The 18,137-nt window shown below is 43.9% G+C and overlaps 1 protein-coding gene across 1 annotated transcript in view; it reads left to right on the plus strand.

Moving 5' to 3' along the window:
• The window catches only part of lrrk1 (leucine-rich repeat kinase 1), a 125,227-nt gene that overhangs the window by 48,797 nt on the left and 58,293 nt on the right, over positions 1 to 18,137 (plus strand). The window contains exons 4-7 of the mRNA XM_034140950.1: positions 3,554 to 3,725; positions 5,240 to 5,419; positions 12,441 to 12,577; positions 17,117 to 17,343. Of these exons, the coding sequence (XP_033996841.1) occupies positions 3,554 to 3,725; positions 5,240 to 5,419; positions 12,441 to 12,577; positions 17,117 to 17,343 (716 nt within the window). The remainder of the gene's footprint in view (positions 1 to 3,553; positions 3,726 to 5,239; positions 5,420 to 12,440; positions 12,578 to 17,116; positions 17,344 to 18,137) is intronic.

The following is an 18,137-nucleotide window of genomic DNA, read 5'->3' on the forward strand; positions in this document are numbered from 1 at the left end:
ATTTAAAACTCACTTAATTGGGTTAATTTAGAAATTGCTTCAGTTTATCATCATAACAGATCAAAAAGTTCAGATTCATTTTACAATAAATCAAGGAATGATGCACTTCTACAAACAAAAACAACATAATTAAAACATTTAAACAAACTACTAAAAGTAGATGAACTACATTATTCAAAAGTTTACAGTAACTTCTGATAATAACACAGGGGAAATAAACGAGGCATCTCTTTTCCTCTCTCTCTCTCCCTCTCCTGACGGCCCGTCAGTATCGGGGTTAGTCAAAATGAATCCCTTGGTGGTTCTAGTGTTCATTTACCGTTTTGTCTTCTCTTTGCAATGCTTCATCGATTTGAAACCAAGTCTAACGTAGCTTAAACTTAACGTTAGCTTTCTAGCTAACACAACACATTCACGCACCTTTCTCTGTGGGGTTTTTTGTAGTGACGAATGAAGTTGGATGTTGTGGTGGTCGTGTCACTGATCTTTATGCTGCAGACCCTTCATACCGCTGTTCTCTTCTTATTAGCGTCATCGACAACATAATCCTTGAATCCAAACTTCACTATTTGTGGAGTAACGCTAGCCGCTGCCATGTTAACTGATACTCCTGCCTACTAGTGGGTTGCCAGGTTTGCGCGCATGGCGCTATAATCACCCAATCACGTTTAGAAAAAACTAAATGTAATATCTCAATACAAAAACAAACGCAAATCTTTCATTTTAAAAAGTCAAGTCCTTTCAAGTCATCTGTCTCAAGCTTAAGTCAAGTCTCAAGTCATGAATACCAAGTCCAAGTCAAGTCTTTTATCAATGTTAGTCAAGCAAGTCTCAAGTAAAAAAATATGCGACTCGAGTCCCCACCTCTGGTATGTACAGAAAATAAATACGAACACAACACCCTCTGTCCTTGGACCCAGACATCGGACAAGGAAACACCCCCAAAGAAACCTCCAAAAATGGGAGAAACCTCAGGGAGAGCAACAGAGGAGGATCCCTCTCCCAGGACGGACAGACCTGCAGTAGATGTTGTGTGTCAATTAAAAAGATAACACATTTACAACATAGGTAGTCCACATTTTTGAAAAGACAGTTTCTATAAATAAGAAGATGATGAAGATGAATCCAGGTGGATGTCAACATTCCTCTGGATAAGAGAAGTAGTAAGGTGAGCATCAGGCAGGACCACAGCAACAGGAGTGAAGGTGCCCCAGCCAACCATATCAGGAGCTCTGCATGATACTGGCCTGTATGGGAGGGGTTCTAGAAAGACGCCCTTTCTCAAGAACAACCATATCAAAGCTTCTGGAGTTTGCCAGTAGGCACAAGAGAGAACCAGAAGGACGAGTGCTCTAATGAGATGAAGATGGACATATTAAAAAATTCAAGGTGCTATGTGTGGTGCAAAGCATACACTGCCTCAGGACACACTGCTAGGGAGGAACTTGACCTTTCAGCAGGTCAATGATTCCAGACACCAAACAGAGAGGATAATGTCATGCAGTGGCCAAGTCAAAGTCCAGATCTCCTCCCATCCAATCTGTGGCACTTTTTGAAAGCTGCGGTCCACAAGCATCATCCAACCGACCTGAAAACCTGGAGCAGATCTGCAGAGGAGAGCGGTCAGAAATCCCTGTGAACACTGCGCCCAGCTGCTAGACATTACCCTCAAAGACTTCCTGCTTTTACTTCACCAAAGTCTGCTCTACCAAATACTAATGTGTAGGGGATGACACTGATGCAGGCAGCAATTTTCTGTTTTTTATTTTCTTTAAAAGATTTACTGAAGGATAATTAATTTTGTCAATGAAAGTATACCTTTTAGAGCAGGGGTTCCCAACCTTTATTGTGCCAAGGACCGGCAGATACATTAAAAAAAATCGCGGACCGGTTGTCAATTTGAACTGATTTTAATATTTACTCACCAGCAGGTAGCAACAGAGACTAATTGTATGTAACAGCCTGAACAAATACTAGAACAATATGCATCCAAAACATATTAACAAAGTTTAAAAAAGAACCGGTGTCGTTTTTTGGTTTTTCGGAAAACCAAAAAACCAACGTTATTCAGTTTTTAAACCAACACAGATAAATCAACGTTTTGGTTTTGTTTATATGATTTACGGATAATCCAGTGAATGCTGGGAAAACGAGGAGAAGCCGCATTATGAAGGAGGGTCGCCAGGGTGTGTGTGTGTGTGTGTGTGTGTGTGTGTGTGTGTGTGTGTGTGTGTGTGTGTGTGTGTGTGTGTGTGTGTGTGTGTGTGTGTGTGTATGTGTATGTGTATGTGTTGTGTGTGTGTGTGTGTGTGTGTGTGTGTGTGTGTGTGTGTGTGTGTGTGTGTGTGTGACACTGGCATTTGTTTTCAGAAGATATTATGATAGTGTCGTTCGTTCCGGTGCACTCCGACAGCATTTAGCACTACATCGAGATTAAGATTAAACTAATTTATTTTGAGAACAGCCGCATATATGGAGTTAGCCATATGTGTGTAAATTACTGTTCATAAACATTTGGAAACAAATGCCGGTGTCGGACAGACACAAACACACCGAACACACAGAGCTGAGCAGAGCACATACACACACATCATGCGCCTTGGTGACTGACTGGACATCTCCTTCATAAAACTAATAAAAGGGGGAGTAATCGGGCAGTTCGATGTGTGTCGAGGTGTGTGTAGAGGTGTGTGTGGTTAACACGTAGCAGCCTGCAGTCACTCTTAAGCTGTTCTGAAGAAGTTAAACACAGCGAAGGCGGTGCGTAAAAAGGCACAGCTCTTTACCTGCTGGTGCTGCACTTCTCAGAGGCGGAGTATACGTCCCGCTGCCTCCTGATGCTGCAGCCATTTCATGAAGTGAAGGAGGTGTTCCTTCTATAAAACAGCTGCGGGCAGCAGATACCGTGAGAGTCCCAGACATGAATTCATAGATCAAGGCAGACTGGTTTACTCTCCTGTTTTGCCAATCCGGTGCTTAAACAAATAGCTCTACACCCCTGGCCAACAAATAATGTATGCACCACCATTTCCCCACATAAACATAACAGTCTGCAATCAAACGGTTGTCTCCTGTGCGCTCCTCTTCCTACTTGGCGCACCGGTAACATGCTTGTGCGCACAAGAAGCTGAGACCTTAGGCTGAGCCGCCGAATCCCTCGGAACATCATAAAAGCCATTTTCAACGGTTTTCTGGTGAAAGTTTAACTAGCTACTGGATGAAATAATGACTGGTGGCATAGGTGCGAAAATTAAACACTTTTTGAAAAAGATATTATGAAAAAATATTTTTATATATTTATAATTCTGCAAATATTACGATAAACTCACAGCTATTTCGCGGCCCGGCAGTAACACCTCCGCGGCCCGGTACCGGCCCGCGGACCGGGGGTTGGGAACCCCTGTTTTAGAGCATATGACTTTCTATAAAAACACTGAATGGAAACATTTGTTTATGTATCATTTGTGATTCAGACAAATCTGATACTCTTGCAAACCACCATATGACTGCTCCAATGATGAATCTGTGTCTTTGTTTGTGCGTGTTCCTACAGGTTGGTCTTCTTTGTGTTGCCTCTCAGCATGGTGATCTGCAGAGTGTCTCTTACCTCCTGAGAGAAGCCCGTATCATTTTACCTCAGGAACCATCCAGCAGCAACCCAGCCATCCTGGCAGCGTACTACGGCCACGCCAGCGTGGTCAAAGAGCTGCTGGACTCCATCCCTGGTAGGAGCAAAAGAAACAGCTTAAGATTCATGATATATGGAACAGGGCAAACCTTTAGTTTCATTAGTAACATGTATACAATACATTCATTGAATCGAAGGCCAGTTGATGTCCTGAAGTTTATTAAATGATATATTCATTGTGTAAGTGTTACTGCTGTCAAAGTTAATGCCAAACCACTTTACAATATTTTAAAAAGAGACAATCCACCATGTTAATGTAAAAGTTATATAATGTCCCCTGTATCTCTGAAAATAATTCCAACAATGTGTTTGTGATGTCCTCGGGGTTATATCAGCCTGGACTTTGAGATGCAAACTTATATAAAAAAAAAGAAACCTGAGTTACAAACTTGAGGTGTGCAGTTGATCAAGCAATGTATTTTAACCAGAAAGTGAGGGTCTAATAAAGTTATGGAAAGGGGTCGAATTATGGGAATTGTATGACTCAGTTGAATTACTGAGTCATACAACTCTTCACTAACATTCAGTACATCCGGACCACACAGGACTCTTTAAAAGACAAATACTTTCTAATAACATTCATTTGTTTTCCTCCTTGGTTAATCTAATCCGCTTGCTGGTGTTACTATGGCACATAATCCTAACATGACCTTGCTGTTGATTAAGACTCACACCATGTCCTCACCTTGACCTGAGCGTGCTGGAGAGTATGACACTGGTACATTTTAAACAGTTTAATACCAAACTGTAAGTAGAATATGAATATATAATTTTACAAAAAATATAGAGATTGAGTATTTTACACACCAAAATAATATCATTTTTGACCTTCCTTTCAACATTGACAGAACCATTGTTGAGTATGTCAGGGAATAATTTCCATAGATGTTTACCTTTGGCCCTCTGACGCAGATGACCAACCATGGCCATCTGTTATCTCCCTTAAGGAGGGGGGCTGTTTTGACCATTTGTTGTTGTTGCCAGTTTATGACACAGCAACTTTAGGTCAGAGATGGTTTTATTGTTACGACCGGGCATCTTGCGGTCAAAGATAGTTTATTGTTATGGGGAGATTTGGAACGCTTCCTTCTCGGGGCTTGATGACTCGAAAGGTGTGAAATCTTCGAGGCCATTAGCATCAACTGCAAGTAATTCAGTGTCCCCAGCTGTTTCGGCTATCTAGTGAAATAATGTTGATTACTCTCAAGCAAACCAGTTAAAAGGTCTTGCGAGAGAAAGGTTCTTCAGAATTGATGGTGGCAACTCTACCGTGCAGTCAGAACCTCTGACTCCTGACTTGTCTTGTGAATTCTCCGGCCGAAGCTCCAAATAAACCATCAGTGTTTGACATCAAAGCTCCAGCTCTCCATCGTGTCTCTTTGAGTCCTGACTCCAATTGCTACAGAAGTTTCCCCCACGGAGTAAATAATCTGTCTGATGGGCTCAGTTCCGCATGGTAATTTGAAATGGTCTGTTGGACTAAAGGAAGCCCTGCAGTGTGTGTGCTGGTTGATGAAGAGTCCTCACACTAATCTCTAGGCTACCTCTCAGGTCCATGTCTGAGGAGAGACTTGTTGAACTTTATGCTGGCGACATCCTGCCAGCAAGGTCAGCTGGACGTGGTGCGGCTGCTGGTCCACGGCTACGCTGCTGACACCAAGGACTGTGCCGTACACAGCGATGAGTTCGCTGTCATTACGGGGCTGCCACTGTATGCTGCTGCACAAGCAGGTAGGGTAATATACACAAACAATCCATCTTTATTCCCGACACAAATACAGTTGGAAAATAAATACCACATTTGTACTATTTCTGTTACTCCTATTCTACTCCCCTTTGTCTCCTCTGAGTATCCCTTTTAGATGGTTAACATAATGATTGCACACCTTGATCAATTTCAGTGTCAGCGGCCGGAGGAAGGGAAGAAACATAATTAGCAAAATGGAAAGCATGTGTGTACTCATCCTGATACACACTTTTACACTTGAATTGCTGGGTGGTGGTTGGTTCTCTGCGTCTATTTAAGGAGCCAAGACAACCTGATTATGCACTGAAACATTTTTGAAGAGATCATGTCTGTTTTTATGTTTACATTTGTCATGCAGAAATACAATCTAATTTACACTTGTATATTTATTACGTGATTATAAAGTAATGAAAAGGACACATTACTGCTCAAATGAAATCAATGAATCAAATTTCATTTTTTTATTCCAATATCCTGTACTACAAATTAGCCTCAGGGGTCTTTACAGTCTGTACAGCAATTACACTTCTATCCAAAGACCCTGGAAGACCCTCCTGTAATCACAAAACATTGTCTAAAATCTAGATGCCATCAAAACTAAGGCCCAATCCCAAACCACTCCCTCGACCCTACCCCTCCGTGACGGAGTGAACTCCGTCTGTAGCCACACTCGCAGCCCAACGAGGCTCCCTCCTGTCAGATGGAGGGAGTAAATACAGCGGCAAGCTTTGGGACGGCCTCCCCTCTCTCCGGCAGAAACAGGAAATGCCGTAACTGTACAGTATGTAACAACGGTTTCAGATCAGCATCTCTTAGACAAAAAATGTAAATTAATAACTCAAATAAAACTCCAAACATCTCTAATTGTGTTACTTTTTTGTAAAGCTTTTTTAGTTTTAAACCTGATGTTTATAAGCTTCTTAGTTTTTGCAACAGTCTGTAAATATACACAACTTTATAATAAAATGCACACATTTACCTTTTTCTAGACTAACCACAGGTATGATCCTAAGTTAAAGGTTGTTAACATCGCAATTTATCAGTGGATGTTTGCTGGAACTGTTTGTAAACAGCGTGTTTCCTGACGGACACACACAGCGTGACTCCGGTCAGGTAGAGACCGGTCTCCAGTCAGCACCGCTGCAGACTCGCTGTTTGAGGGCTTGATAGCCCACTCCCCCTCCACACCGCTCCACACTCGTTGGTTTGGAACAGCACTTAATGTGGCGGACCCTCCGCGCGAACGCGCAAACGGAGGGGTAGTGTGTAGGGGTAGGGTGTAGGGGGCGGTTTGGGATTGGGCCTAAGTGTGAGCCTCTCCGCTCACACAGGGTTCAATGAGGGACGGAAAGAGCAGGGTTTGGGTGTAACAGAGGGGTTTATTGTTAAACATACACAAAACACGTTGCCCTTGCGGGATCCTTCACAGGTCCTTTGGCGTCCTTCTAGGATCCACCCTACTGCAAGACAGACCAGAACCAGGTTCCCACATGCTTTTATTCAGTGACTGATTACCTGATTCTGATCAGCTGTCTGGCCTCCGGCCGAGCCACTCCCTTCACTCCAGCAGCCGGTGCCCTACCCCACCCCGCTGCCACATACCCCCACCGCCCGACTCAGGCCGGGATCCCGCCGGCCTCAATCTGACTCCCCCGAGCGAGAGAGGAAATCATCCACGACCATCCGGTTACCCGGCCTGTGGATCACATTGAAGTTGAAAGGCTGTAACGCCAGATACCACCGAGTGATCCGGGCGGTGGCATCCTTCATGCGACCAGAGGGTGAAAGGGCGCCCCAGGAGGTAGTAACGCAGGGCGCCGACCGCCCACCGTATGGCGAGGCACTCCTTTTCCACCGTACTGTAGTTCACCTCCCTCTGGGCGTGCTTACGGCTAATGTACAGTATGAGGCGGTCGACCCCCTCTACCTGCTGGGACAAAACGGCCCCCACCCCACTGTTCGAGGCATCGGTCTGCAACACAAAAGGGAGAGAGAAGTCAGGAGAGTATAGAAGCGGCTTACCACAGAGGGCTTTCTTAACCCTCTCAAACACCAGCTGACACCGCTCCGTCCACTGGACCGGATCTGAAGCACCCTTTCGGGTCAGGTCGGTCAGGCGACTGGTCAGCTCCGAAAAGGATGGGATGAACCGCCTGTAGTAGCCGGCCAGCCCCATGAACCTCCTGACCTCTTTTTTCGTCTTGGGCGCCAGACAGGCTGAAATGGCGGCTGTTTTCTCTATCTGTGGCCGCACCTGCCCGCCGCCCAAGTGGTACCCCAGATACCGTACCTCCCTCCGTCCAACCGCACACTTCTTCGGGTTGGCCGTGAGCCCCGCCTGCCTCAGGGACTCGAGCACTGCCCCCACCTGCTGCATATGCTGCTCATGTCTCACTGTGAATCAAATCAAATCAAATCAAGTTTTATTTATAAAGCACATTTAAAAGCGATTTTTGGTTGAGCCAAAGTGCTGTACACATTACTACAAAACACAATAAATTACAACAGATATAACTTAAAAAACAAAATAAGAATAAAACACACGGAATAGTCAGGAGTCGTGCTCCGCTCTAACTAGAAAGCCAGAGAGAAGAAGTGTGTTTTTAGTTTTGATTTAAAAACCCCTCGGGTCTGGGCCGACCTCACATGGAGGGGCAGAGTGTTCCAGAGCCTAGGGCCAGCTGCTGCGAAGGCTCGGTGCCCTCGGGTTTTTAGCCTGGTCTTGGGCACTACCAGCAGCAGCTGGTCAGCAGACCTTAAAGCTCTGGCTGGGGTGTAGCGCTGGAGCAGTTCAGTTATATAGGCCGGAGCCAGCCCATTTAGGGCTTTAAAAACAAATAAAAGGATTTTAAAATCAATTCTGAACCGAACTGGAAGCCAGTGCAGTGAGGCCAGAATAGGGGTGATGTGGTCGCGCTTTTTGTGACCAGTCAGCAAATGTGCAGCAGCGTTTTGGACTAGCTGTAAGCGTTTGATTGAGGCCTGGTCCATACCCACATACAGAGCGTTACAATAGTCCAGTCTCGAGGTTACAAAGGCGTTAATAACCCTTTCTAAGTCTTTAAAAGATAAATACGACTTGGTTTTGGCCAATAGTCTTATTTTAAAAAAGCAGGATTTTACTACGATTTTTGAATGATGACATCATCCAAGTAAGCAGCAGCATATGCAGAGTGGGGACGCAGGACCCGGTCCATGAGCCGCTGGAAGGTGGCTGGAGCCCCGAACAACCCGAAAGGAAGTGTGACAAATTGGTACAAACCGTACGGAGTGGAGAAGGCTGTTTTTTAGACTCTGAAGAAAGGGGAATCTGCCAATAGCCCTTGGTTAAATCCAGTGTCGTGTAAAAGCGAGCAGTGCCTAGCCGATCCAGGAATTCGTGGACCCGGGGCATTGGATAAGCATCGAATTTGGACACCTCATTCACCCTGCGGTAGTCCACACAGAACTGGATTGACCCGTCGGACTTAAGTACCAGCACGACGGGTCAACACCAGTCACTGGTGGACTCTTCTATCACTCCCATCTCTAGCATGGCCTGAAGCTCCGCCTGAACAATTGTCCTCTTGTGTTCAGGCAGCGGGGAGAACACGTTGGCAAACTGCCTTTGCAACGAAGCTACGTCTGCTCTCTGGCCCAGTGAGAGATTGTCGCCACAACAGACCCCGGTCTGTAATGCTAATGCTAATTTGTTGTTTTGAATTACCCACGAAGGGTCCTTGCCACTTGGTGAGTAGTTTAGAGCTAGAGGTTGGGAGTAATACAAGCACTTTATCTCCCGGTGAAAATTGTCTCCGTTTCGACCCTCGTTGTACAGGCGCTGCTGACGTTCCTGAGCCTGGAGCAAATTCTCCCGTGATATCTGCCCCAGTGAATGGAGTTTTGCTCGCAGGTCCATAACGCTCTGTATTTCGTTTTTACTGATGCTTGGACCCTCCTCCCAGTTTTTCTTAACTAGGTCCAAAACACCTTCTCAGGTCGATTATTTTCATTTCCTCGCTCGTCGGTCCTCTGTATCACCGGAAGTTGATTTGTCCCATGTCCCATGGCGCTTATTTCTGCCGGAGGAGCGAGGAGCGAGGAGCGATAATGGAGGAGCGATAATCGAGGAACTACCAGACCATCCTCCGATGAAATCCTCAGATACTCTCCCCGCCCCCTTACTGTGTATAGCTCACTGATTGGACGATGCAGTGCATGCACTGATCTGATGCTTCTTGACATGAGAGCAGAGTTTCCCAGCGGACTGAAGAAAACACATGAAACTCACGCGACTCACTCCTCAGTCTAAACTGTGTTTTGTTTCAATGAATGCATCATTCAGTTACAAATATGTGATATATCTGAACAACAAAGTGGTCAAAAATCATTTTATTCATTTATTGGAAACATTTTCATGATCGCTTTTTTCGTTTATACATTTTAAGAATGGCGTTTATCTTTTTTGAGAATGAGTTCTTATTTTATTTTATTTATTTGGGTCTACAACAGATGATACAAATGTATATGTCAGTAAATGTGTACTAACAGAGGCGTGGGTGTTTGTGAGGGACGCAAGGATTTTATTTAATCGACCTGAGAAGCAGCCCGGGGCTTCCTGCCAAATAACAACTCAAAGGGAGAAAATCCCGTGGAGGACTGGGGCACCTCCAGCACGGCAAACAACAGAGACAGGGCTCGAGCTTAAGGACGTCCCGTCGTCCCGGGGCCGAAAAAAATAGGGTCGGGGAGGATAAAAAATAATTTTGGGACGAGAGTTCAAATAAAAATACCCTGCCAACTCTACTACGAACGGCGATGAAAATGACTGCACGTTTTGTGTAGCACACAGTTATTAAACCTCCTTGTCAACATAAACACACACGCACAAAACATTTAGCAACCTGCGAAATACACACACACACACACACACACACACACACACACACACACACACACACACACACACACACACACACACAGCTGTGCCCGTGAATTCCTGGCCCGCAAATTCGTGGGTCTAGCTATGTACTGAGTGTGTGTATTTCGCGGGTTGAGTGATGTACAATGACAATGGCATCCCGTGGAGGAATTCTGCAATTTTTTACCGTTACATCACGAAAACGCACAGCAGAACCAGACCCTGGAGCGCCGGCCTCTTTATTTACTTACTCCTCTTCATCCCCTATGGGCAATAAGGCTGAGATGAGAACTCTCCATCGTATTTAGTCCTTAGCAATATGCTGCGCCTCTCCCCATGTAGGGATGGGTACCGAGCCCCGGTATTAAACGGGCCTCGGGCCGGAATTATTAAAGACAGTGGTACCGTTAAGCTCCGACGTTATCTGACTTGTTATCGGTAGGCCTACTGGAGACATTTAAAAAATATATTTCATATGTATTATTGCTACATAAACATTATATTGCAGTTTTAGTTTCGCCAACTCCGTTTCTAATATGCAATACGACTACAAAATGCATCTATGATGTATTTTCGATCTTATTTTCGATCTTTCCAATCCAGACGAGAGATCTCTCTCTCCCGTCCCCTGTGTGCGAGGGGGCGGGGCAGTTTGTAAAGGTCTCCTGACTGTGTTACAGACTGTCATCCTGGTTAGTGGTTACATGGGTTCTGTCTTCAGGACAGAGTGATTTTTTTGTTAATTGGATGGGACTTGATTGGATTCAATATGCAGCAGCTCGTCTGGTCTTCAACCTTCCAAAATTTTCCCACACCACACCGCTCCTCCGCTCACTTCACTGGCTTCCAGTAACTGCTAGAATCCACTTCAAGACAATGGTACTTGCGTACCATGCTGTGAATGGATCTGGCCCTTCCTACATCCAGGACATGGTTAAACCATACACCCCAGCACGTGCACTCCGCTCTGCATCAGCCAAACGGCTCGCTGCACCCGCACTGCGAGGGGGACCCAAGTTCCCATCTGCAAAAACTCGTCGGTTTGCTATCCTGGCTCCAAAATGGTGGAATGAGCTCCCCATTGACATCAGGACAGCAGAAAGCTTACACATCTTCCGGCGCAGACTGAAAACTCATCTCTTTCGACTCCACTTCGAGCGATAGAATTACTAACAAAGCACTTATATACTAATAAAGGACTGGCTTATCTAAAGCCAGTTGAGTAGCACTTGAAATGTGTTGTCTCTATGAAACCTGATGTACTTATATGATTCTGTTTTCTTCAAGTTTGTATCTTCTTGGTCGAATGCACTTAAAACTCTCTCAAAACCCATATGAAACAGAACTGTACAAATATTTTATTTATGCATATTTCACTAACCACTCCCCTTTTAAACTGTATTTTTGTTTCACTGTCCTATAGTATGAATTTGAATTATTCCATACCTGTTTTTCATTTATTTTCTTATTTTGTATAACTATAATGATCATATAAAAAGGTGTGCCCTGGAAACACTTGTTTACATAAATGGTGACCAAACTATTTGAGGCCCACTGAGATAACTTAGACTAAAGTTAACTATCTAAACACTCAGAGAGTCCTTTAGTTCACTGAGCCTCTCAGTCTGACAGGAGAGTGCTCTCCTCCACCTTGTTGTAGAAACAGCTCCTTATATCTGTTAGCGCAGCTAGCTAACCAGAGGCTAACAACAACAATCCTCCATGGCGGTGCGCACTATACCCTGGATATTGGGTTAGATTTGTCCCATCTCTAGTCCAATACGTCAGGGACTCTGGGCGGGGAGTTAGCAGAAATGTGTGCGAGCTCTGGTATGTAAGGGAAGTCTTCTGACCAGTAAAAGTGCTGATAAGCCAATTGTTGGCTGATAGGGGTTCGTCTGGGAAGCCATGACAGTTTTAGAATGACCCAGCATGCACAATGACAGGAATCCAAAACTATAGCTGCACATGCTGAACAACTGCAAGAAAGTATACGTTTCTGTGTTGAAAACATTTAGGCCATGTAATTATTGAACAGTACAGTGACAGATAGTGAACACTGGGACTTTGAACATATTAAGTGAGTTGTGTGTTTTGTGTTGCAGGTAATGAGGAGATATCTTGCTTCCTGCTGCAGAACGGGGCGGGGTTTTCCTCATACACCCTGATGGACCACCCAGCCTTCAGCAAACACCTCCTTAGACTCAAACTACAGGAAACCACGAACACAGAAGGAGACAAGGTCTGTATTCTGGAAACAAAGGTGGTAATAAGAATGTGTTTTGGAACCAACAAATGTGAGGCATTCAGAGGAGAGCTCATATTTAACAGCAGATTGTGTCAAACCTTAGGGGTAGGCGCGCGTGTGCGTGTGTGTGTGTGTGCGGAGGTGCGTGTGCAGAGTGGAACTACCTGCCCAGCTGGATAGATCGAGGGTACTGAGACAAGAGCACTAACACTTACCCCAGTAAGTTCTGGTAGTAAGGGGGCAGGGAGTGTGTCAATGTGGAACTCTTAATATCGTTTTACAGCTAAATACTCAGAATAGCCATATAGAAGGTATCGTTATATTATTGTGATGAGATCTCTGCTGCATATGGATCATGTAAATTAAAAACTCATAATGGGAATGAAAACAGTCATTTTAATTATAAAAGATAGTAAAATATTGAAATTATATTATATATTATATCTAGGGCTGTCAAGTTAACGCGTTAATAACGCGTTAACGCAAAAAAAAATTAACGCCACTAATTATTTTAACGCGATTAACGCATGTGTATTTTTTGTCCTCGGCCGCCGTAGTTTCAGAGCGCATCGAGTTTAAAATACCATCGACAAGCTGATGCTGACAGCCCCGCTCCTGCCGCCCGCTTGTGGCAGACCACACTTCCACGCTCACTGGCAGGCCCGGACCGGCCATCGGGAGCACCGGGAGGGAGTGTGTATGTGTGGCGCGACTCGCGCGAGCGAGGCACACCTTACGTGTTGTTGTTGTTAGCATCTGGTGCTAGCTAGCTGCGCTAACGGATATAAGGAGCTGTTTCAATGACATTTCGCCGACAACTGCGCCGAGCACTTGACTTTATGCAGGTAGCCAGACAGTGGGACATTGTACGAGAAGTCAGCACACTCAGCACGGATAGTACGCGCAACATTATTGCAGCGTCCAGGCAGCTCCCGTTGGAGCATAATATGCCTTGAGCTGCACATAGCTCCAACGATCCATCACAGTGTCTCCACACACACACACACACACACACACACACACACACACACACACACACACACACACACACACACACACACACACACACACACACACACACACACACACACACACACACACACACACACACACACACACACAGTATTGTATTATTGTATGAGAGAGGTTCCAGGTTGAATTGAGGCGAATATTTGTAATGTTCAGAGGTTGTTGTGTTTAATATTCATGAGAATATTTGTCATTGTTCAAATGATAATAAACAAACATATAAAGCATATTTGTCCACTCATATGTTGATAAGAGTATTAAAAACTTGAAAGATATCCCTCTAAGGTACATTTAGAACAGATTAAAAATGTGCGATTAATTTGCGATTAATCGCGATTAACTATGGACAATCATGCGATTAATCGCGATTAAATATTTTAATCGACTGACAGCCCTAATTATATCATATTAAACCAATTGCAGTATTTACATACGAATACATCTTCTTTTGTTTTCAAAGGATCTTTAATAATTAAAAAAAGCCTTGACAATACTGCATGAAATTGAAAACTCTGAAAGAATAATATGATGAAAGTCTTAGTTCATTCACAAATGTTTACTTTTCAGCTAAGGCAAGGCAAGTTTATTTATATACAGGGATGCAAACTTGTCACCTTTCGGCGAAATTCGCCGTTTTGATTCCAAAATAGGTCGTTTGTGTGATTCATGTAGATCTGCAATAAACATATTTTTGGGGTATGGGGGGGGTCTGGGACCCGGAGTAATCTGCGGCCGCGAGCTGTTATGTGCCATCATGACACGCATGGTGTTCTTTTTTTATATATTATAATGAAGCGCGAGCTGTGTGCTCGAGTCTTCCTGCCTGTCGGCTCTGCTCATGGATGTATAATAAGGCTCTGCTGCTCCGGGATGAGGGTCTAGCTTCAGCAGCTACATTACCTACGGTGCGTTCGTTAATATTAACTGTGCGGTCCAGAGTCACTGTGGCACAGACTGGACCGCTGGTTAGAACGGGGTGTTCGGAGCAGCAGAGCGTGATGTGCACTGAAAAGTGTTTCTGTCGCAATATTATTTAATGAATCGTTGAGCTAGCTAACTAGCATACATTGTCACTATCTGCTAACGTTAGCTTTAGCCTTCGTTTTCAAATAGTTTCTTTCATAGCCTATAAACGGAGGTGGTATAAGTATCTTGTACTTGAGTAAAAGTAGAAGTACTCAGATCTTGTTCTTGAGTGACGGACCGTCTCCACAGCAGCGTTAAAAAAATCTTGGAGGTGGGCGTATCTGAGGCTTGGGGATTTTTTTGCGATCAACCAATCACATGAATCTCCCGCCCGCGACATACGAAGCCAAAAAGCCCGAAGTAAACTGGATATAAACTCCCCAAAACAGGCGAAAACATACCACTGTCTCTGCCACCTCCCTCCATGCCTGGCTCCTCCGGTTTATATCCCGGTAGGTCTGGTCATAAAGCACCGGGTGATTGATTCTCTACCGCTAATTTCTCCTCCATTTTTTGGAATATGAGGAAATGACCTGCGGTATGTCTCTCCCAGCATACACGCCGTTTGATTGGCTAGAGCTTGAACTGCCAGATTTGCGTACACGGGATTTGATTGGCTGCCGCTTCCACCTCAGCTTCAAAAGTTGAACATTGTTCAACTTTGAATCTTGAAAATCCTGAGAATCTCCGCTCGCCTGCCCACAATGCATTTCGGCGAAAAGTGAGGGAAAGTGACGTCACCCCATTCAAAGTGAATGGGCAGAAGCGTTTCAAGATTTTTTAACGCTGCTGTGGAGACGGCCCGTAAAAGTTGAAGTACTCAGGTCTTGTACTTGAGTACAAGTAGAAGTACTCGGATCTTGTTCTTGAGTAAAAGTAGAAGTACTCAGATCTTGTACTTGAGTAAAAGTAGAAGTACCAGAGTGTAGGAATACTCTGTTACAGTAAAAGTCCTGCATTCAAAATGTTCCTCAAGTAAAAGTAGAAAAGTATTATCATCAAAATATAGTTAAAGTAGCAACAGCAAAAGTAGTCATTGTGCAGATTGGTCGATTTCAGAATAATATATATGATATGTTTTATAATGATTGATCATTAAAGTGTTCTCAAAGCTGGTAAAGGTGCAGCTAGTTTGAATGACTTTGTATACTGCAGGGTAGCTTGTGAATTTACTCCAGGTGGAACTAAAGTCTGATTTAACACTTGATTATATTTCACATCATTAATCCACATCTGTGAAGTAACTAAAGGTATTCAATACATGTAGTAGAGTAAAAGTACACCATTTACCTCTGAACTGTAGAGGAGAAGAAGAACAAAGTAGCAAAACATTGAAATACTTAAATAAAGTACAAGTATCTAAAAATTGTACCCAAGTATAGTACTTGAGTTTATGAACTTAGTTACTTTACACCACTGGCTATAAAGATAGAAAGACTAAGCCTTGCACAGAGGCATGAAAATACATTTTCAAAATGCTCAACAGTCCTGCCAAAATTATAAACTGACTGCTCCACAATTAAAATAAATGCTTAAATATATTTCTATTAGATGTGACTCTTTGGCTTTCTGTTATTATTAACTGCTTCAGTTGTTCTGACTGCTAAAATCCTCTGTTATTCCTCATTTTAAAGCCGATATTCCGTGGGGTCGGGGGGCTCGGATCCTTGTCACCTTTTTCATACCTGATGAGTTTGCATCCCTGTATATAGCACTTTTCTGTACGCGACAATTCAAAGTGCTTTACAAAACAAATTAAAAGACTTTTTATGAATAAATACAGTAAAAACACATTATATAATGGCATTTTACAACAGGCGTTACAAAGCAAAAATAATAAAATAATAAAAATAAACACCACAGGTATACAAAACATGTTTAAAAGGCATACTGTAGTTCGAATATGAGCAGCTCAATTAAAAGCAGCGGCGAAGAGATATGCTTTCAGTCTCGATTTAAAAATGGTAAGCGTTTCTGCAGACGTGCATGATTTAGGTAGTTTGTTCCAGAGTGTCGGGGCATAATAGCTAAATGCTGCCTCTCCATGTTTTGTTGTTACTCTCGGAGCCGATAGCAGACCCGTCCCAGAAGACCTGAGGCACCTTGATGGCTCGTAATTGTGTAGGAGTTCATCAATATACTTTGGTCCCAAACCATGTAATGATTTAAAAACTAGCAATAGTACTTTAAAATCAATTCTTTGGCCGACTGGAAGCCAATGTAAAGATTTCAGAACCGGACTGATGTGATCCACTCTTTTAGTGTCAGTGAGGACACGTGCAGCAGCGTTCTGAATCAGCTGCAGCTTTCTGATGGATTGTTTTGTCAGCCCTGTGAATACACTATTGCAGTAGTCGAGTCTACTGAAAATAAAAGCATGGACAAGCTTTTCTAAGTCCTGTTGTGACATTAGTTTTTTAATCCTCGATATATTCTTCAGGTGATAGAAAGCTAAGCTTTACAATGTATTACAATTAGGTTGATAAGATTTTAGTCACCCTGTTTACCCCCCCCCCCCCCCCCCCATGCTGTGTGCAGGCAGTGTCTGTGTGCTGGAGCGGTCTGCAGCTGCCCTGGTTGGAGCTCGATTGGTTCATGGATGTCTCCTCACGTATCGCCCACCTAGATCTGTCCTCCAACAGCCTTGGGGCTTTGCCCTCCGTGGTGCCCTGGGGTCTCATCGGCCTGCAGACTCTAGATCTTTCCAGCAATCTTCTGAAGGAGCTGCCAGCTGCTGCCAGCTCCCAGCAGGTCCTCTGCTCCAGGTACACATGGCACCAGCTGTGACAAATACACACTGCCAGCTAGCAGCTATACGTCATTATCTTCTACTATACATACAAGTTATTATCTCATACATACAAAGTATTATCTCATACTCACAAGTTTACCATTTCATTTGTACAAGTTATTGAGGAGTCATAGCGAAGGGCCCTGTCCAGAGCCAAAAAAGCTGCTTTTCTGTCAGGTGAGGAAATATATAGTATCACCAGAGCCAGACTGAAAGCTGGCATAAAAGAGCCAAAGCAGAGCGATCAAGAGAGACGGAAGGAACCTCATCACCAAAAATACCGAAGCTACAGGAAACGCCGTCCAGACTAACACTGGATTAACACTGGACTAGGTTGTTTATGTTTGCACCACCAGATACCAAAGCAAATTCCTTGTATGTGTAAACGTACCTGGCAATACACTTGATTCTTATTCTGATTCTGAACACAGGCTACAGAAGCAGGAGCACCCCCACCATATGCTCATTGCTCCTGAAAAACCCAATGCCTCATGTTCTGTTTGTACATGTGCAGAACCGTGTAGTGAATAAATCAGGCCCTGCCTACATTCAGGAAATGCTTCCATTATACACTTCAGCACGTGCACTTCACTGTGCACAACTCCCTGCTCTCTATCGTGGCTCCAAAATGGAATGAGCTCCCCATTGATATCATGACAGCAGAACATCTACACATCCACCATCGCAGAACATTTACAAATAATTAGATGAATATCAATTTGTCATTTCTGTATGTAGCACTTTGAACAGTTTGGCTCTTTTGAAGCT

Source organism: Trematomus bernacchii, unplaced genomic scaffold, assembly GCF_902827165.1.
Source record: "Trematomus bernacchii unplaced genomic scaffold, fTreBer1.1, whole genome shotgun sequence".
Classification (NCBI taxonomy): Eukaryota; Metazoa; Chordata; class Actinopteri; order Perciformes; family Nototheniidae; genus Trematomus; species Trematomus bernacchii.